The 22,198-nt window shown below is 43.5% G+C and overlaps 1 protein-coding gene across 1 annotated transcript in view; it reads right to left on the bottom strand.

The window, feature by feature from the left end:
• Window positions 1-22,198, bottom strand: part of BACH2 (BACH transcriptional regulator 2) — a 614,689-nt gene that overhangs the window by 187,010 nt on the left and 405,481 nt on the right. The window contains exon 4 of the mRNA XM_086926645.1: window positions 137-391. Coding sequence (XP_086782771.1) covers window positions 137-391 — 255 coding nt within the window. The remainder of the gene's footprint in view (window positions 1-136; window positions 392-22,198) is intronic.

The raw sequence follows: 22,198 nt of genomic DNA, 5'->3' as shown, positions 1-22,198 counted from the left end.
CTATTCAACTGTGATCATTTGTCTTTGAGTACAGAAATGGTCCTGGACACCATGATTGGAGGACAGTCACTGAAAATGTGTCTAAATTTAAAAAAATACAGCACATCTTCTAGTTCCACTCATAATAAAGTCATACCTCATCTGGCAGGCTCACAACCAGGTCAAGCTCCATCTGTCCAACAAGAGCCTGAAAGAAGTAGTCACTGCACGCAGCGAGTACTGCCCTGTGGGCCCGAAATTCTTTTCCCTCCACGATCAAAGTCACATCACAGAGAATGCCTTGCTTCTGCTGGTCGTTGAGGCACAGGAGGATATTGGTACAATGGACTGTTGACTCATACACGTACATGGGCGATTCAGTCTTCTCATCTACCGACATTCCGTTTAGACCCTGGAAGAGAATTAGCATGACAATGACATTGCAGAAAAATCAAGTCAAGGGTGAGACAGCATCTGAGGTCTAACATCACTGCATTACGGCTACATGATCATCAGCAAAGGATTATACATTTAATTTTAAACAAGAAAGAGTAAACTTTTTTAGATGAATATAGGAAAATCCCCAATATAATTATAGAGTGGTCATCACTAAAAATTCACAAAATGAGAAAATGTAACTCCCAAAATATTGTATTATTACTACTACTGAGAGAATGGGTGTACCGGAGATAAAAGGAACATATATGCAGCAGCATGAGATAATGTGCATGATTGGGAGCTGCAATCTTTTATGAAAGGCGCAAAGAGTTTGTGGTGTGAAAACTAAATATGCCGCAATGTGCAAGAAAAAAACAGATGGGGCTATTTGAGGAAGGGGTAGAAGTCCAAAGATGATGTTGTTTCAAATGAGTGGTTGCAAGTATTTTTTATTTTATTTTCAAGAAAAGCAACATAAACGGAAATAGAAGAATGCTCAAGAAACTTTCTGGAGATATCAAGAAGGCTTCTCTACCGTGAGTTCTTGAAATAATTCCAGCAAAGGGCCTCTCCTCAATGGTGGAAAGATCCCACACAACTCCAAAGATATGCCACAAATAAAGGAAAATAATAACCAGGACCGATGGAGTAATATGTTTCCTCAACCAAACTGCTTTTCACATAATTCTAGATTTGCTACATTTGAAATCTGCAACATCTTCTGCAGATTTCAACAAAAGTGCATTTTGTTCACTCAAACCAACTTTAAAAAATGTTGCAGATGAAATTTAATTCAACTCGTGGTGCTTTTCAACAGTTAACAATTCGATTTCCACCAGTTGAGTACTATATTTGTCCTTAAAGATACAAGATACCAGACTTTACTTGAAGAAGCAAATGTTTTTGAGTGCCCTCGTGAATTGCTTTGAGTTGTGATGTAGACACGAATTGGCATCATCGTGACAATGAACGAACTCTTCTTTCCACCCACTTTCAAACATATTTAAAATGTAGGGTTTTCTTACTTGCTATGGACAGAAGCGACCCCACACAAATCTATTTATTAGGGATTGTACGAACACCGGGGAAAAAGTTCCAGCTCTTTAGTGCCTTATTATAACATTGGAATGTTGCGAGCTCCATTGAAAACAATGGAGTGCTCTGGGCTTATAATGGCTGGTATAAGCCTGAAGCTCCAACATTCCAATGTTTGTGAACAAAGGCTTCAGGGAGCCTGAGAGCATTCAAATCCCCTCACCCTCCCATAAGGCGTTGTTCTTTTTGTTAGAACATTCTGCCCTCTAGAGGCAATATGTTCTAATAGCCTTATAGCACTTCGGAGCTGGGCTATACCGCTATTAAAGTCCCTCTCCCTTGTTAAAGGCCCTCGCCTTCGGCTCGGGGCCTTTAACGCTGGAGAGAGCCTTTAATATAGCCTTATAGCCCACCGTAGAGGGCTATACTAGCTATTAAAGGCCCTCTCCAGCTTTAAAGGCCCAAGCCAAAGGCGAGGGCCTTTAACAAGGGAGAGGGACTTTAATAGCAGGTATAGCCCAGCTACGAAGGCTATTAGAACATTCTGCCACTAGAGGGCAGAATGTTCTAACAAAAAAAAAAACAAAGCCTTATAGGAGCGTGAGGGGATTGGAATCCCCTCAGGTTCCCTGAAGCCTTTGTTCACAGCCAGAGCTGTGAACTAGGAAACATTGGAATATTGGAGCTCCAGGCTTATACCAGCCATTAAAAGCCGAGAGCACTCCATTGTTTTCAATGGAGCTCCCAACATTCCCATGTTCTAATGAATAGGAGGTTGAAATTGGCCAATAACAGGTTTCAATCCTCCCAAGGTCCAAAACAGGTGCCAGCCAGAGTAGTTGCTTGTGTCTCAAAGCTGAGGGAGTCAACCAACCAGATGCCCAGGTTTTTCACAGATATTTTCGGTAAGGGAGGGGGGCCCCACTCGTTCCGGCCACCAGGAATCTCCCCAAGCTTGAGTATGTTTACCAAACAGCAAGAATATGTTTTCTTTCTTCAGAAAGCTCTGTATTTTCAAAAGCATTTGTACCAATTTATATCACCACCTGTGTGCCTCATATCAAAGGGCGCCTTTCACCCTAACTCTCTGGTGGGAGGTAGCTTTCCAGGGATTTTTCCCCTCTCTGGGAAGGTAACATGCCAGCTTTTGAAGCATTTTGTGGAGAGGGTTGCATGATTCTTTTTTTCCTCCAGTGTCAAGGAATGTTAGGAAACCTGTTTTGGGTCCAGTTATAAACACCTGGCACTGGCAGTGCCAGTCTTGGAATGTGGTATCTCAAGAATGCAAGGTCGAAGATGTTCTACAGTTAGTTGAAGACCATCCTATCCAAGTGTAAGGTACAGCTACAGAGTAACTTTCATTCCATGTCTGCAGAAGTAGTACTGGCTTTCTCCCCTATGTCCTGCCTGGACTTGATTTATTCAGAACAATGATATCTCTTTCGATGGGAGCAAGGTGGAAGCGAACACTAGGCAATTTGGGCAGCTGGAGCGGCTGGATAGGCAGATGGGGAGGGTATAGGGAGAATTACAACCTTTCAATATAACTAGGATAGAGGTTCAGTGCTGGAGAAAGTGAGCTCTTACTTCCGATATTAACTCACCAGTTTAAGGAGAGAGTAAGCCAGAATGCTTTGTAGATTCATTTAGGAGAGCAAAACCTTGTATAGCTAAAGAGGATTTCCTGCTGGAGATGAAAACGGTTCATAGATTGTTGAAACAGTTGTGGGGAGGGACGATAGTGATATGAACCAAACTTATTCTGAGAAAGTTGCGGCCGATAGCCACAAGCGACAGACAAAGGTTGTTGGAATGTGAACTGCATAGTGAAATATTTTGCATAGGAATGGTCTGCAAGAGCACCAGGCAGAGAATTATGTTGTGAGGACTATCATTTGCTTCAATCCAACAGGGTCAATTTTTTGTTATTTGGGAATGGAGTTATATTTATTAGAAATGGGATTCAAATTGACAATGCTGTTAAGAGACAAGGCTTGATGGTAAGTATAGAATAGAATGCGGGGCAGAAAAACGTGTAGGGAGAGGATTTTTTGAGTGGCAGGTTTTAGAAAGACAGGCTTCATCTGAAGGTTGTTTTTCCATGAATATGCCAACCAGCTGAAAGTACAGGAAGAGGGTTAAAATGAAATTGACAATGATGACTTTTATTTTGATAGATGGAAATTGGAATAGCCAAGTGATTGGATAATGGAGTGAGGACAGATACTCTTTGGGTTAGGTAGGTAGCATTTGGGAAGTTCACAGGAACAGGATGTTGAACTGTTTAATTCAATGGAGAGGTTAAGGTGAGGTTTAAGGGTTGTAGATTGGCTAGGTATGTTTTATGTATTGTGAGGTTCTTGTTAGGATGTAAGGCACTCACCACTGTTCTTAAGGTTTATAATGCACACCTGTCACTTTAAAGTAGCATTTAACACATTACTGAGAGCCCTGTTGTACTTGCGTCTGATGATGTTCGGGGCAAGGCCATCTTGAGAACCAAACCACCAGGCAATTCAGGTGGGTGGTGTGTTCATGCAAGCGTGTGGGAGGGGATTGGGTGATTCATGGGCTAAGGTGGGGCTTAAAGGCTAAAGGGAATGATGAGGAGGTGAGAGGCCTTTTGTCTTACCATACCTATCACTGCTCACCCTCAGAAGTTAATTTCCTACCTTTTTATTAGTATTGCTCCTGTTGGGATTAGTTTTTGCTTCAAAAGATGGAGCGATTATGGAAATACGGAGCTGATGTGCAGTGTAGTGCATTACCTTGATGAAGAGGCTTTTTATGGGACATTTATTTAACATAAAGCTAGATGCGTTTTCCTGTGAGGGAGAAACGTCCCCACTGTGCACTTCACTGAATTATTTGAACAAGTTTGTCCAAATCATCCAATTTCTCTGGTACTTCTTCAACTTTTCTAGTCAATTATTCACATAGCCTAGACACCAGGCATGTTATAACTTCATTTATTGAAAAGAATTCTTCTGATCACATATAGTGTTGGGTCATCACACCAAGTAAATCACATATCCCATGAATTAATCTTCCCAATGCATTTCGGGACTATTCTGGCCGCATTTTGTTTCTGTCGCGCAGCATCAGCGTGCAGTTTAATTTAGTGTTGGTCTCCATGTGGTTCTATTTCCAATATCCTGGGGCAGAAGACCATGGCCAGGTGCTGAAACAAGGTCCCTTGGTCAGAGGGGAATACCCGTATGCACCTAATACTCAGTACGAAGGTGGACTTATCTTCCGTTATACGCTTCAGTAAACAATTTAGGAGTTCTACTGTCTTTTCATTAGTATAGTTATTTAACAGAAATATTTGTTATTGTTGGTACTGGTGAGCAGGTGAATTGATTTGTTGTTAAGTTTAGAAAGGGCAGGTTTTAGAAGGACAGGGTTCAGTTACAAGTCGGTTTAGCTCCTGATCAGCTGAACCAACTTAATGAGGGAGAGTGGGAAGACTGATAACAACAGTTTTCGAAGGAAGTAAATGAGACTAACCAGAGGTTGGGCAAATGAGTGAGGGCAGAATACCTTTAGGATGAGTAGATCACGGTTAATAGTCTGTAGGGAACATGATTTGGAATTGGTTGATTTAAGGCAAAAGGTCAATGATTAAGGGTTGTTTGTTTTTACGTAATGTGTTAAGTATTTCGAGGCTCTTGTTTTTTTTGTTTTTTTTGTTACAATATTTATTTTATTGTGTCACAAACAGAACAACGCGTTTCAGCAAAGCCTTCATCAAGTTAGTGACCTATGCCCAACAACCCATAAAAATACAGGTCAGCATTAATGGAAAGTGAGGAAATATTGCAACGGAAAAATAAATGTGCATAAAAAGATTTTTTTTTTTAAAACATTTTTATTGAAAACAATACAGGACAATTGGCAATCAGTAGATACAAACATTGAGTGCAACAATTGATTATCACTTCGGTGCGACAAGAAATTCCCATATAAAACCAGCAGTTTGGTGTACACTTCAAATGATATACGTTTCCGTCCCTTCCCTCCGTTTCCTCATTCTTCAGTTTCACTTCCCTCGTCCACTGTAGGTGGTTCACACAAATTACCCCTATATTTATTCCAAGCCCCCCATACTTTTTCCCACTTCCGGGGGCACCCCCGGTGTAGATACACTGTCCTTTCTGCCATCATTGCTGCACCTAAATCCAAGCACCAATCTCTCAGTGTCGGCCCCCCAACATTTTGCTATATTACGTTTGGCTTACATCCCATCCCTGCCTCCCTGCTCGATGGTTTTAGAACTACCCGCCTCCCCAACTTAGCAGAGCGCTTAGTACCCATCCCAATACTTCAACATGTGGGGGGGAAGAGATAAATGCCCCTGGTTCACCCCGGGCCCATGCAATATAAACTTTATCTATCCTCCACTTTCTGATATAATCTAACACAAGTATTAACGAGGATAAATCAGGTATTAAGCGTCCCAGTATCTTCACAGCGGGTCAGTGTTTTCGCCCAACCCACCAAGTACCTGTGAAGCAAATATAGGTCCCCCAACATTGTCCCATCTCACCATCATCCAGGATCTCACACCATATTGGATACCGTTCTTAAGAGTCGATAGTCTGGTAGCTTGTCCTGGCCACCACTGTATTCAAGGCCGGATCTTCCAACATTGCCAGGATGAGATTAGTCACTCCTGCTCCATTGCCCCCTGTTGCTCGTCCCGGCGTGGGTCTCGGCGGCTACCGTGACCCGTCCTCCCCGCCTTGCGCCATCCATCCAGCCATTCCTGTGACTCCTCAGGCGTGGAGAAGAACCATGTCTTACCCTCCGACTCCACTCTCAATTTAGCCGGATACAGCATGGAGTACCTCAGTTCTCGTTCTCGGAGCGCCTTTTTCACCTCTTTCACCCCCTGCGCTGCTTCGTGACCGCCGCCGTGTAATCTGGAAAAATCGTGATTGCAGCGTTATCAATGCGGATCAGAGGGGCCTGTCGTCCTGCCTGTAAAATTGCATCCCGATCCCTGAAGTTGAATATGCGCGCCAGGATCGGACGCGGAGGGGGCCTCGGCCGAGGCCTGCCGCCTGGGACCCGATGAGCACGCTCCACCGAGAAGTAATTGGACAATCCCTTCGGCTGTAAATGGGTAGTCACTAGATCTTCTACAAATAGATCGAGGGCCTGGGTACCCGCCAATTTTGGGGCGCCAATAATGCGGATGTTGTTCCGTCTCGACCGCCCCTCAAGGTCCTCGAGACGGACCATCAGGAGCTTGTTGTCGCCCTCCAGCTGCCTCACCTGTTGTTTGAGCATGGTGGTATCGGAGGTCAGGACGGCCGTCGTTGTTTCAACTTCGGACACTTTGGTGAACATCTTGTGAAAGTCCGCTCGGATCAGTGCCAGGCTAATTGCTAGAGTCCCGATCCTAGCATCTACTTTGTTTGGGGTGGCCATAATGTCTTGTAGGGTAACCTCCTGCGATGGGCCACCAGTCGCGCTCATCGTCGACTGAGTCTCTCTGTAAGGGGCATCTCCCTGTGACTTTGCAACAGCAAACTTGTCCAGCTTTCCCTGGGTAGTCCCTCGCCCTGCTCTGTTGCTCATTGTGTTGTTTGGAAGCAATGAGCCGTAGAAGGCAAGGCTTGAGTGCAGTATTGCCTGTGGGTCGGAGCGTTGCGACGCGGTTATATATTATGATGGCTAGGTCTGCTCAGTCCAACAGGTTGAAGGGGCCCCGGTCGCCACACCTTTCAGCGCATAGTCTATTGGCTGACCCGCACCTCTGCGAGCCCAGCACTCAAATTAACATCCAGGACCCCTAGTTACACCCACCACACTGTGTATTGTGGGGGAGCCCCTGAAGGAATATCTGTCCGAGACTCCAACTGTAAGTATTCACATTAAGGAGAAGCTGATCTTCTGCGTCAGTGTGTCTGCCCTCCGAGATAAGGTACCCCCGAGCCTGCCACTTATCGCTTGTGGGCTCACACTGGTGGACAGTGCCGGGCGGTCTTCCACTCTCCGCCGGTCCCGCCGGTCACAGCCGACAGCAGCTCCGAGGCAGGCGACCCAGCCTGCAGTCGCACAACATGGCGGCTGGGGCAGCTCTCACTTCGCCGCTCCAGTCCCGAGTCCCCGAATTACACGTCTCGCCACACCACAGAGACGCCGTCAGACTGTGCCGGCGGTCCTTCCTCGGCTTAGATGTGCATTCGTTGCGGTGCCGGGACGGGATCCGGAGGGGGGAGGAGTCCACGCCACGCCCAGCGCCGGCACCGGACCTCTTCATGCCGGCCTCCTGGTCCCTCTCACCGGCCGCCACCACTACCGGAGGTCCCGGCTTTCAGACCGCCCGAGCCACAGCCGTCTCCCGGTGTCTCAGCTGAAGGGTCGCTTGGATTTTCACGGGAGTAAATCCAGGGGCTACCAGATGTCCTCCGCTTGCTTTCCCTGCGTGACTCGGGGCAGATCGAAGAGCGGATCAGTGTACAGATTAATTGGGCCCAGTTTCGAAGCTCAGAGCTTCCCTAGGCTGCGGCCATTTTCTCCGGCTGCAAGCCACGCCCCCCCCAGCCATGTTTTTAATAGTTTGTGATGTGTTCGTCATTCCTGCTCAATCGTGCTCGAAAGAATTTATCAAACTATGCATTTGTAATGTTGGTTTGTATACTGTGCAAGTTTAATTGCTTTTAAAGTCCACTGAAACGCAGAATGTGACTTAGGATTTTAAAAAAAAAGTAAAAGGCAGGTGCCATGAACTATCTCTTTATTTTTCTATACTGTAGATGGTTCCCAGTGCTAAGAAGTCTGATGCTTGTTGTAATCTACGATTTTATAAAGGTACTAAGAATAAGCCATCACATACTTTGGTCTGAGGCTACTTTTTTATAGCCTTTAGAGTTCACCCGATTAGCATTTAAAAAGTTATGGTGGAGACATCTGGTTATCCTCCAATCTGCTCACAAGTCCCTCGGTGTCCAAACCATTCAGCAGAAACAAATACCCCATACCAGAAGGTTTTGCTCCAAAGGTAAGCCACCTACTGTTCAGACCTGGGCTCAAAATAACTACAAATGTACAGCACCGTATGTAAAGAAAGACTCGGTCGGGTCAGTGTCTCTACCAACCAGGGGAAAATAGAAAAGGAATTGCTAAACAAACACAAAAGCTTTTAAGAAGTCAGCAATTAGCGCAAAATGTGTATGGTTGTGTGACTTCAAACAAATCTATAGATCCCTCGCATCATTTTCCAAAATCTATATCAGTGGTGTGATTAATATTCATTTAAATGTCAACAAGAAGAAAGGACATGACATTTCTCTGTTAATTATACATTTATTGAACCAAACTGATATCAAAGGGTTAGCAAAATAAATATTTAAAAAATCTAATTATAGGATAGAATCCACAGACTTCAAAGTGTTGGAATTCAGCCCTGGAATAGACACGGCAATATGTGACAAAAGTGATTTAAAAATCAAAAAAATTAACATATTCCTTAATCTCAACAAATGTACTAATGGACATCTCTAAAATAAATTTGTTGCTGACACACAATTTCAGAAGTATGTTGGATTTATGTTGGACAAGCCCTGCTGAATTATTTTAAATATGAGACACATATGTAGCATCCCAGTCTGTTTTGAAGAGTAAAGTATAGCTGCACGTGGAGGTACAGAATCTCCGTGTGCGTTCAAAGCAGCAGACACAATATTGCTACAGCAACATAATTTGCGTAGATTTAACTGAAAAGGATCATTGCTTCTTGGCATAGCTAGTGCACAGAAGGCTTCGCGGTTCCACAAGTCTCCTTCTGCAGATTTTACAATGAGTCACACCGCTCCCTGAAAGAAACTACACACAATCATAGCAAAGTTTAAAAGGGCGGCACAGTCAGCGCTTTCAAGGAACCTGAAGCTTCTCAGGATTTTTTGGAAACCAATTTATTATCAATTACTCAAGCATGATACACTAGCACAATTAAAGAAATAATGGCATTTAATTACACATGATTCTGGTGAATGCCTGAAAAACACTACAGAGCTGATTCTGATTAATAATTCATTCCTCACTAAAGTTTCAGGAAGGATAATTGTACAGTGCGGCAGTGCTCACGCTGATTTCTGTAATTACAGATTACAGCAGTGGAAGCAAGAGAAAATGTTGGAAAACGATAGTAAATTGCAGTCTCAGCCCTTCGCCCCAAAAATGGAAGTGCACTTTTTTTCTGAAAATCACAATGAACAGCTAACAAAATCAACCTTCTGCTATTTTCTGGAACAGACAAGGACCATCATCCAAACAAATAGGCATTGCTCAATAATTAAGTACATTAATATTTTATTGGTCATGTACCCTCTTCCGCAGAAATAAAGAGATGTATATACCTGTGTTAAAAACTCTTTCTACCACCCTTTCTCAATTTCCACTACAAAAAGATCTTTCAAGAGCCCCTTTCAGAGGGCCACAGGGCAATCACGAGTTACTGGACCCAACCGTGCTGGTTGAAACTTTTTACTCCTAATTTTTCGGGCCCGGCCTTCTATGGGCTCTGAGCAACTAGGCCATGTACCTTTACCGCCCTTGACGATGAGTGATAGCGCGAGTTTAGCAGTTTAAGGCATCTCAGGGAGGAGGCAGGTGTAGGACGAACACCGGCTAACAACCCAATTCAATAAATGAATGTCCAGGTAATACTCGCTATTATAGAAATTTTTATTTATATACACAGAAAGCAATATAAGGTACCAACTAAATATTCGCATACTCTTCATAAGGTCTGTATTCTAGCACTGTCAGCACAGGCACCAGCTTTCTACTTTTCTAGCTGCAGATTGAGGATGTTCCCTATTTACTTGAAGCAACATCCAGGTTAGGCCCAACTAGAAAATATAAGCCTTAGAAGTCCCACAACAGCTATTAAAAGTCCAAAGTATCTCAGCGCCTTTGGCGCTTCAGTCAGAGCCGATTCCCCCACAAAGACTTTGTGACGAGGTGCAGTCTTACCCATTCCCACTGGAGATAAAGTAAGATGAAATACGCATGAGTGTTCAGTGGTCCCAGGTTGTGGGGTCAATGTCAGTTGGTGAATCCGATCAGAGGTAATCGTTTCACGGACGGTATAGGGTCTAGATCTCCACGGCGTGCCTCCTCTGTCACGGTAAGCACAGTCTGCCTCCGGTTACAGACCTGGGGTTGCAGCTCTGAGTTCACAGGTGACGGCCTTCGGCTTCCATCGCTGCTTGCCACCTGGCATACGGGGGTAGTGATTAGCCTACTCAGGGCGTCGCCCCTCTCTGGGTCACAGCTCTGATCAGGGCAACACCCTTATTTTCACCACAGCATCGCACCAAGGAGATGGTCCTTAAGATTCACATTGGTACCAACCTAACATAATGGTTCCACGAACAGGGGTGGGTGGCCCGATTAGCACAACTCTCCCGACTGACCAAAATCTAACACTGTGCTCTGGGATCCATTAGGCAGGATCCCCACTGGACCTCGCTGCCTCCAGGCAATTTCCTTCTCCTCATAGGGTACATCTGGTGTTAGGTCAGGCAGAGGCTGATGCCCCAGACGAGTGTTCCTGATTCTCCAGGGTGATGTTCCCTCAGTCAGAATGAGACACTGGCAGACCCTCAGTCCCCAGTCTTGGTCACAACTAGTAAAACTCATGCTGAGCTTCTCAACACCGATGTACAGCTTTAGTTTGACGATTTGGAAGTTTCACACTCCCAATTCTATAACCCATTTCCAGACACACATGTGATTTAGTGTCTCTGTCTTTGAAGTTCATAACCTGAGGGTTGCCCACTTTGAAGTGCCCACTCTTCTGTTGTGCTCTTCCTCCAGAAAGCCATTTATTACAGCCGGAGTGTCGCCATACTTGATAGTCTGAAACACATGCCAGGGGAGTGGCAAGAGAATCACACCTGGATGTCAGCCTCAGTGATATGTTTATCAAAAGGTCTCAAAAGCCATCTTTCCTTCTCTTTAAGACTCTATTATCAGTCCCATCTCCTTCCTGAGATGTGTCCTTGCCCTTTCACAATTGACTTCTTTCAAAATCACAGAGTCCAGCGGAGGTGTACTGAAGATCTGGTTCTTCCTTCCTCTAGTGTTTGTGTCCCACACAGCTCTCAAGAATGTAGCAATCTACAAATCTTTCTGCGGAGCCCATTTACCTCCACATGTTCTTCCTGCAGGCCCTGGGCCTCCCAACATGGGAGCCGCAGGCCCTCATTCACTGCACCCCTCACAGGCACCTTTGCACCCATACCGCTGCACGGTACCACTGGTGGGCACATGCGCATACCAGCGTGATGCACACTAACCTGTACGTATTCTCTCCATGTGCTGTAGTTCTCACAGGCCCACACACACACCAGCATGGTGTACTAACACCTGCAAGCACTGTCCCATGAATACTAGCACTCATAGGCTCATGCACATACCAGTGTGGTGCACTCAGAGATGCATGCGCTGTTCCCATGTACTGTAGGACTTGCAGTATCACACACATACCAGCGCAGTACACTCACATGTGCACGCATTGTCCCCACATCTTCCCTTATGTAGGCCATGGAGGGGCTGAGCACATATCAGTGGAACATCTATGAGTGGACAGTATGCCCCACTCCCATGACAGAGGTCAGAAGGCCTGGCCATATTACCCGATCACTCAACTATAAAAACTGCATGCTGCCACCATCACACAGGTGGGCATCCGATCAACGTGAGGGTGGTAGCCCTCCAACACACTATGAGGGTAGTGTGCCCATCTAGGTCTGTTCAGACTTCAATCTGTGAGACAGGCCTAGGTCCTGGCACACATGCATGGTCCGTGCTCGTTCATGATCAGAAATTGTTACCAAGGACCCAGATATCATCGCAGTTAGGGTACACAAAGTGACGGTTCACGTCTACTACCATGGAAGGGACTTTTATGTCCCAACATGATCGAAGTTATCCCTTTCAAACCTTCTTCAGTCACAACAGCATTACTGTTGGTTACAACTATACTTGTTGGGAGAATTCCTCTGGATTGTAAAATCTAATGAGGACCATGGACAGGAGCAGCTTTGTACATATGTAGGCATTCTCTACAAGTCCAGAGTATTAAAACATTACAAATAACCAGACACTCTCTCATTAATTTACACTGCCGAGTGAATATCCGACTAGTCGAGGATGCCAATTTGCTCCTTCATTGGAAGCCATGTTGGGTTTATCAGAATTTTCAGAAAGAAATCAGCTGAAGATAACAAATAACACAGGTAGTTACAAATTTGGATAATTAAGAACCAAGTGGCTATCCTTTTACACTATAATTCATACATTTTTTATCACTATTTACATTTCATTTTTGATTACAGTGGTTGCGAGTATGTCACATACAAGTGCTTGTTCATTTGAAGATAATTTTTTTGAATTTTATTGTGAGCAGAATTTATGGAGTGCGGACCAGACCTATGAGATGTTTGAAGCAAGGGACATAGGAAAAGGGAACACATAACCCACATGTGAGGTTACAGAAGCATGTGGAGTATTTATGGCAATTCTAAAATATTTTTACTGCATGAGAGGAGGGCTACAGTGCTTTGGCAAGACTAGAACCTGTGATAATTAAACAGCTGTGGGGTATATTCTAACACTTATGAAAGGCGCAAGTTATACTCAGAGCTGTGTAGGGAGAAGACCACAGGTCTTGTTGGGGCTTTACATGTAACGTGTGCTCCAGAAGTGGCGAAAAGATCATCAAGATACATGATTGTGTGATCACTGTGATACAAACATGCATCTTTAATTACAAAATGGGTATCCACTACTTTCAACAGACCTTCATAATAGATGGCAGCAGATATTTAAAGCAATAAAAAATGGTATATCAATGTTATATTTGGTGTTCTTCTGACCACAACAAAACAAGTAAAGCTAATAGGTCTGGCATTGGCAGCCAACTTTTGGCTTTGCCAATAATTGCATATATATATATATTTTTGTAAAACTGAAAAAAGAGACTACTTTTGTGTATAAGTGCACGTTGCGCAAGAACAGAATGTTGTCACTCACAGAAAGGGATGGCAAGGACTGAAATGGGTTGACACCTTACCACATGCTGTATGCTGAGGTGGGTGGAACAAAGATGTGCATTTCACACTAACAAGAACAAGGAATGAATAAAGTTGGCTGAAACCCCCTCAGGGTACGTTTATTTTACATACAGAAGCTTATTAAAATCAAGAGGTCTTGGCTAATGCCAAACCTTAAAAACGCTTTACATGCCTGGCAACCCACCAGTGATATCGCCACACAACAGCAGCATTCGCCAGCACAGCGGTCTCTTCTCGGATATAGCTCTTCCTCTTGTAAAGATGATAAAATGCTTTACAGTCCATCACAGGGTGAACGACAGTTCACAAGCGTCCCCTAATAAAACAGTTCAAGTTCATTCCTTTCGCGGCGAGGCTTTCAACCCGTAAATCGCCGGGCTGCAGCTGCCGGTGTCATGGCGGGTAATTAGAATGGGCAGCGTGCTGCACGCGCATGAACGCAGGAAGCGCGTCGGGGGCAGCTCTGGGAGCACGTGCGCCGCTCCCCGCGCCCTTGAACCCAAAGACGAGGCCCGCAGTGATTTACAACCGCACATTCAAAGTGTCTCTATCTCCCGGTGTGTGTGTGTCAAAACACTGTAAAACCCCGAGTTACGCTACATTTTCCTTTTTAGTTGGAATTTGTGAATGGATAGACGGCCTAAATCACAGGAGAATGCCAGCTTCAAGAAACTACGTTCTATGTAAGCAAGGCAGGCGAGAAATCGCGCTTTTGTCGGAAAATGTCACGACTCAACCGCGGGTTTGATTTAATGAAACTCCACATAGACAGTCTTTGCCTCTTATTGCGTGGCTTGGACGAGGCTCTGCAGCTGCAACCTTGGATTGAACCAAACCTGACCTTCTCTCTTCACTGTGGTATCATACATCTAAAATCTTGAATTTGTCAAAAGGCGGGCAAGATTTATAAAACAGCAATCAGAAATCCATCGCCGAAGTGGTGGCTCATGTATGTACCCAGCATCCCAGTGAGGTAACTGTTGAAACTATTGTACTATTTTAACTTGTTTGATAGCCAATCTTACAATACATATAAGTATAAACTAATTCTATTGCTAAAAGGCCTCCAAGTGTACGCAAAATCACGGAATAATCCAAAATTGGCAGGGTCTGTATTGAGTACTACAAAGGTACCAGGGCTGCAAACCCCCTGCCATGAGTGTTCGGCCTCACAGACAGTCCATTCCAGAGCTCACCAGTGGGGTAACACAAAACTCCAGGACAGTGTGATGGGGGACCCTGGGGCTCTCATATTTCACATATAGTCATATCCTGAGTGGTGGGTGGGAGGCTCCTACATCGCAGGGGCTGCAGGGACCTGTGTTACATCCCTGAAGCCAACCTACCTGTCACAGCTCAGAGGTCTGTGAGCAAACCTGCAAGACAGTCATTAACACTCTAGCCGGAGACACAACAGGTGGAAGGTGGGGACTGGGCGGGGAAGAGTTGGGGGCAGGGGAGTAATACAAGCACTTACATTGTGTCGCATGTTAAGGAACCAGCAATAGAGGCAGTGTGCTTCTAGTTTAGACAGGTATATATATTTAAGGCTGGACTAGCCTGCCGCCCCTTTGTTGCTGTTAGCTTTGGACGCATGCTCTACAGCACTGAACATCCCACAGATACAAACCAACAGTGAACCCATCTTACAAAAACACAGACCGAGGCCTCCATGAGTGGCATGCTCGGAGCATGTAGAGACATATGCAAACCTATCCACCAGGTTACAAAGGAACTCCCCCTCAGCTATCTCTCATTCTTGGGACTTCTCATCCCTGTCTGATCTTAAGCTGAGACCCATCTACCAAGTCTCTAACTCTATGTACGGGGAGTCAGTTCAGTTCAGTTCAGTTAATCTTTATTTCGATGATTAAAAACCATCATAAAAATACATAAAACAAATCAACAATCAACAGATTACATTATATTCCTGAACTTTACAATGTTAAAATTTTAAAAAGTATTATTAGTTAAAATCGAGAAAGCATTTAATTCATTTCATTCTACATCAGCCCTGGTACGGGGAGTCAAATAAAGAGCAAAACACACGCACACACACACACACATTCAGTCAGGTAAGCAGGCAGACAAGACCGTGATTAAGAATGGTGGCCCTGCGGCCAGCAATTGACAGGGCTTTGGCGTGGATGAAGACACATGTTGTTTCAGGAGGTCTATTCTAATTGTTTACTCTTGGTTTTAGGTCTTGTGCTGTGTCTATAAGGAAGGTATTTAGAAAGAACACAAAACAAATTAAAGAGGGGATGTGGATGTTGTGAGTAATGAACATTGGTACAACCATTACTGAATAGTTCACTAACATCAAACGGGTCACTAAAATAAACCATGTATATCGCATTCACCTCTACTCAACCACCATTCTGCTTGCGCCGTCTACAGTCTTTGACACTGCTGACCTTAATATCCTCTTTCAATCTGCATAAAACCTGTGTATTAAACAGTGGCGGCTCCTCTGCTAAGGCGGAAGTGCGTCACCCACTGCTTTTCAGCAGTGCAAAGAAGGAAAAATAAAATGACAACAACACAATGTTCTTATTTAATTTTTCCGTGCTGAAGCAGATTTTGGGGCAGGCGGTGCTTGGCTGTCGTCACAGTCAACAGGGTGAGGAGGAAATATGTGGACTTAAGCAGGCATGGTGGTTTGGCTGTCCGTCTTGGGCCAGCCAAACTGTCATGCACACTTTACATGTCCTCCACTGGGCCGTATTGCACAGTCTGGGTGGAGAACATACCCAGGCTCCCACTGCCTGTGTGAATGCCGAGCCAAGGTACTCAGACCAATCACGACGCTTCTGTCATGCTGACAGCAGCGTCATGGTTGGCTTTGGGGAGCCTGTGTGCTTACTGACTTGGGAAGAGAAGCAGATGAGATACAATGTTGGAGGAGAGTCGACGTCCTTACAAAAGTAAGTGTTCTCTATTTTTTTAACCCCTCCGCCCCACCAACCCCATTTAGTACCAGCCTTCTCATTCTATTTTGACTATCAGTCATAGAAAGTGTCTTGGTGCTCAGCAATATGGTACCAGACACTCTTTCTGTAGGGGTTTCCTAGAGATCAAAGCTTAGTTTCCCCTATTATTTTGCACACCACTCTTCTTTGCGCCATCAATACCTCATTCCTGTTCTTATGCCACCATTTTCTAATGACACATTCCATCCCTATCCCTCACCCCTCAACTTCAGGAGCGGGTTACTGACTGCCTCACGGTTATCAGAACAGCTTCCTTCATTTTCTTTCACACTGATGCAGTCCTCCTCGGGCCTTGAATCTGGGAGTTCATTACGACTGCATAATGCACCCATTCACCACCATCATCATCACTCTTGCAACTCGACATCCATTCAACATAAAACAAGCCTGCACCGACTTCCCATTCAGGTCAGCCAACATGTTCAACAACATTTGTTCTGCTCAACTCTTTCTTTAAATAAACTTGACAGTTTCACTTGACTCTTCCTCAGACCAAGCCACATGTAAAAGTGTTAAACTTGACCATCTGCACCCTATTCAGTCCACAGTCTGACAGCTCGGTGAATCAAGTATTCAGTGGTTCAGCTGTGTGTGAGCTGCAGGTCACAAGTTCTAATCACAGCATGACAGGTTTAGTCCTTCCCCATATGAGACAAAAGTATTAGAAATGCAAGATTGCCATCCTAATTATCAAGATTATTGTTATTATTGCCACTACTATTATGGCCCAGATCGAAAAATCCCAATGTCTTATAGACACCCAAAAGGCCAGTTCTCTGTGAAACACTACACAATCCTCACTTTTGTAAACAAAGCTATTTAGTAAGAACTAGACCCTTTTAACCTCCCAGAAATCTCATCACCTGCGCCCCCACCTGCTCATTGCACTTCCTCACCAAACACCCATTTATATAATCCCAACCCCTGAACCAATCCGAATTCAGATAATACACAGATTCCGATTCACTTCACTGGAATGTCTGCTTCCTGGAACAAAGACCCAACCCCTTAATACAACAACTTCAAAATGGCAGTAAAGGAACACTTCCTATTTATCGAGTAATGGTTTTCAAACTTTTTATGCTGAGCTAAGCTTGAGTAAAATTATTTAGCCACAGTCTCTAACCCCCATGACATGACTATGTGCTCATAAATTATATATAACATTTTACTCGTTTCGACCAACTGGTTGACATCAGAGAACATTAAGTCCGAACAAGTAGACACATTCATATTTGCTGGATTTGATACCTATTGTCAATATAAAAATTGTACCCAAACTCCATCTCTGAGCATTGGTTTGCACAATGGGATAGAGGGAGAGCAGATAAAGACCATCCTCTGGGAAATGTTGATATTCAATGTGAAATTGCAATTTTTTAATAGCACACAGCATTTCAAACATTGCAATAACGTGCAATTAGCAATTAAAAATACATTTTGGCAAGCACTCTGTTCAACGTTATTAGTTTTCAAAGAGTATTATGGAGCGGCTAAGGTATAATGGTTCCTCCTTGCTGCTAGGCCCTCAAGTTCCCCTGATCATGCCTGTGTGTCTCCGCAATCAGGAGTACACCAGTTTCAAGAACATTGAGCCTCAACCACTAAAGAGCGTACTGTCCCATTACACATCATAACAAATTCTCATATTAAGTTAATTTAGCAACATTCTCTGTTATTGAGATGTCGGTTCTTGTTCAATGTACAGAACCTGGTGAATCATACACAAATAGACAAGAATAAATTATCACCCCTCTTGCCAACTACTGAGTGTCTCCAACTGCTCCTTTCTTGGGAAAAGGGCTAAAAATGGTGGCACCTTCCTACTAGAACACTGTTTTGACAGCAGCGGCTTTCTCATTGTTAATCATATTGAGATCAGTTGCGGAGCAGGGGGTTCTCTTGCACATATTGCTAATGAGCACATTGGGTCAGAAAAAGTGAATAAAACTTGAGAGGGTTTTAGGACCATTTCATCAGAAATTTGAGATTTTCCAATCCAATCATTCTGAGGTCAATTAAGGATCAAATAGGGCATTTAAATGCACATTAGCACAATAACGTTGGTGAAAACATGGTAGGACTTAAAAACACTGCATATAGGTTATGGTATCCCAAAGATTGATGGTCTCTGATGCGTTTTCAAGCACATTATCATTTCGGAAGCATAAGTTTTAATTTCATAGAAGTGTAAAGTCCTCTTTACATAAGGTGTGGGATTTAGTTTTGTAGCTTAGTGGTGCGTGGTGCTTTTTAAAACGTGTGGCCACCAATACAGGTGAAAACTTGGCAGGACTTAAATATCATTTTACAAAGGGTTTATGGCCCTTCCCCAGCGATTTTTTGTAAAGTGTAATGACACATGGTACATTTTAAAGTACATTATGCAAGTAACACTGGCTAAGAGGTGTTACTTTTTATTTCCAATTTTAAGGGAGATCAGGGTTTTTTCCACAAAGAATCTTCCCTAGCCATGTGGCACACATAAAAGTGCCATAAGGGAGCTATAAAGCAGCAACGTTTGTAAAAAAATAACACTGGTAGGATTCGACTACTATTTTAAATAGGTGGTTTACTGGTTTCCATTACTGTACTAAGAAATGCTTCAATTGTTTAATGGTAAATTGCAGATTTTTACAAAACTTGATAAAAACGGCCAACCACTTAGCTGATTGTACACCAGGAGTCTCCAAAGTGTAACGAGTAAACAACAGAGGGTCCCTGAAATCTCAATCAGGAGGAAGAGAGCAGGAAGATAAGCACAGGCAAAATACAAATCCTTCCCCCTAAAAACTATAACAGTATTGGTGATTCATCCAAAATACATATATATAGTTGTTCAACAGATTCAAAACATTAAACATTTGATTATTTTGATTTTATTTTTATCAAAGGTATGGCACAGTGAAAAAACAGTAATGTTTAAAAATAATTATTTTCTTTTCACAAACATTTGTCAACAATAAATTCATACAAATGTACAAGAAGTACGCAAGGGACTTGACAAGGAACAAATACAAACAAAACAAATAACCAAGCCTCACAAAACAAAAATAAGTCAACCACATGAACAATACACAATACAATAATGCAATAAGGTGGTAATGCAAAAAGACAATACAAAGAGACAAAATGCCGACGCGCGTTTCGGAACACTAAGACACATGCATAGTTCTTTCTTCAGGGCGTAAACTTTTTAATGCGTTCAATATTGTAGGGCCATCTGTATGCAGTGAAGCGACCACAGGGTATGTGGTATGAGAGCTCACAGAGAACACAAATTAAATTTTAAAGAGCAAAAGCTTCAAAGGGGAATAAATCTTCCTGCTCTTGGTATCACCAAATATCCATGACAAGTGGTATATAATAACCATCAAAAGTTAATGCAGGACAGAGGATCTAAAGGGGGTCCAGAAGTAGTATGCAGTACTAAAGATCTCTCGCGATGTCATACATGAAAGTGAATAATAGAGGCATAAAATAGTGTACTCCCAATCTGGTATCCTGGTAAGAAGAAATACGAAGGGCCTGGGGAGGGATACCCGGGTACTAAGCGTTACGCTCCAAACGATCTGACTCTGAATAATAAATTGAGGATCACAATTACCTGTGAGGCTGTACGCTCCTGGCTGCGTAAATCAGGAGCTGCTGGTAGTTTACCAACTCACTGGAAGTAACTTGGGGAAGTGAAGCCTAGCCCATCAGATCATATATAAGGTCTGGCAAATTGAAGAAATTGATGCTGCGCTTCTGCAGACCTTTGGAATCGCAGCCAGCCGAACCAATGACTGGGCTCTACGTTAACAGACCAACATTCACTGTGCAGCTTGGGAGTGGGGCCTGCAACATGTCCTCCTCTGTTCTCTCTCAATCTAGATCTTATATTCCTGGATTAAACTTCATTTAATATACCTTTCTGTATCTTGGATTTATTAATGAAGATACTTCAGTCTGCATAGAGATTGGTCAAGTTGCAGGCCCCACTCTATCAGTCCAAATAAGTGAGTGAACATTGGGCCAGGAAAGAATAATGTCAGCAGGAGCCAGAGCAGAGTCGCTTGACTGCAAATGGTGGTCAATAACAATATTCCCACATGAGGAGTCACAGCTGCAATCGTATTGGATACGGTCTCTATTGCAACAATGGTAATATCGATAAGTAGTTCAGAGTTCATAAGTTGCTCTTACCATAGAAAAGGTTAGACCCGCTCCTTACACAATAAAGTATCAGCACAGTCAGCAAGTTTTCATAATGGCCTAGTTAGCGTACAATAGTTTTAAAGCTAACAGTCTGTCCCCATTACACACACTTTGCAGATTCCATGAAACCAAAGGTAGTACTTTTTAATTTGACAAGTTTCCAAAATGGTTCATCAAGCACACTTTGCAGTTTTACATAATACTTCATAGCATATTTTGATGTTAGCTTCCATAACTCCCGATTTCGGCCAATTTGACATTTATTCAATGCTCCAGCTACCTCATTTTTTATTTTCTACGAACTATCAGCTAGCAAGATACACTATTCTCCTTAAAGCCCAAGTCAGCATTTTGCACAGCGTATAATACCTTCTAACCTGAATTTGTAAAAATCCATAGTATTTTCGGTATTCACATAATCAAAATTCCATTAAAGCCATGACGGAGAGGACATGGCTTTTACCTGGCAACCTTTAGTGAACTCCTTGTTGGCAGGGTATTTGCAGCTCGACTGGAGTAAAACTCCCTGAGGTGGAGATGGGATTTCAGTGTAGCTGAATGCTGCAGGGTCCACTTAAGAAGTTCTGGGTGGGAAGTGGGAGATTTCTAAAATTAGCCTGATTATAGATGGCTGCCCGATCTGGGGACCACGCCAGCCCAAGGAGAATCTGCCAGCACTGGCAAGCCCCAAGCAGTGTGGCAAACGGGATGCTGGAAGGCTGGCGGAGAAGAAGCAGTAACACTTTCGATCTGTTGCAAATTCTTCCAAGATACTTGGCCCTATGACCGCCACCAGCTCTCGATAACAGGGATATCTGGTGGCCAATTCGACAGAAGACCAAGCCACATTGCCTGGGGCAAAAGAACGTTCTGCCAAGGCACTAACCTGTGAATTTGTGTAATAAGAGCAGCCGCTCAGAGGGCCACCAATCAGGCAAGGTATCACATCCTTCCCGTAAAAGTAAACAAAGGCTTACACCAAGCAGCACTCACTAAAAGCACAGAGGGACGGATTCTCTGTGAGAAACATTTTAGATGCCTTGAGCATGCCACACACAGAGGGCTATTAACTTATAATAAGAAGGGATGCCAGTTACAGTTGTACAACACCATAACAATTTCTTGACTGTATTTTTCTAGACATGCTTTTATCTTTTCAGTTCTGGATTTTGTAAACTTTCACACTTGCCAGTGGTTGTTGTAAGGTAGGATGGTTTATTATTTTACATTTTTATGTAGTACATCTGTACTAAATGCAGGTGTTACTGCACTTTACAGAATTAACATGCATGGTGGGATGAGGAATGTCTTACAATGAGCATTTACACAAGCTCGATGGACATAGAACAAATAAGGAACGACTATTTGAAATACAAACACAGTCTATTAGGGCAGCATATTAAATAGGGAGACAGCTCCTGGCGAGTACTAACAAGAGTGTGCAGAACAAAAACGAGA

This window comes from Lissotriton vulgaris, chromosome 6, assembly GCF_964263255.1.
Source record: "Lissotriton vulgaris chromosome 6, aLisVul1.2, whole genome shotgun sequence".
Lineage (NCBI taxonomy): Eukaryota > Metazoa > Chordata > Amphibia > Caudata > Salamandridae > Lissotriton > Lissotriton vulgaris.
This window is presented reverse-complemented; position numbering and strand designations above follow the sequence as displayed.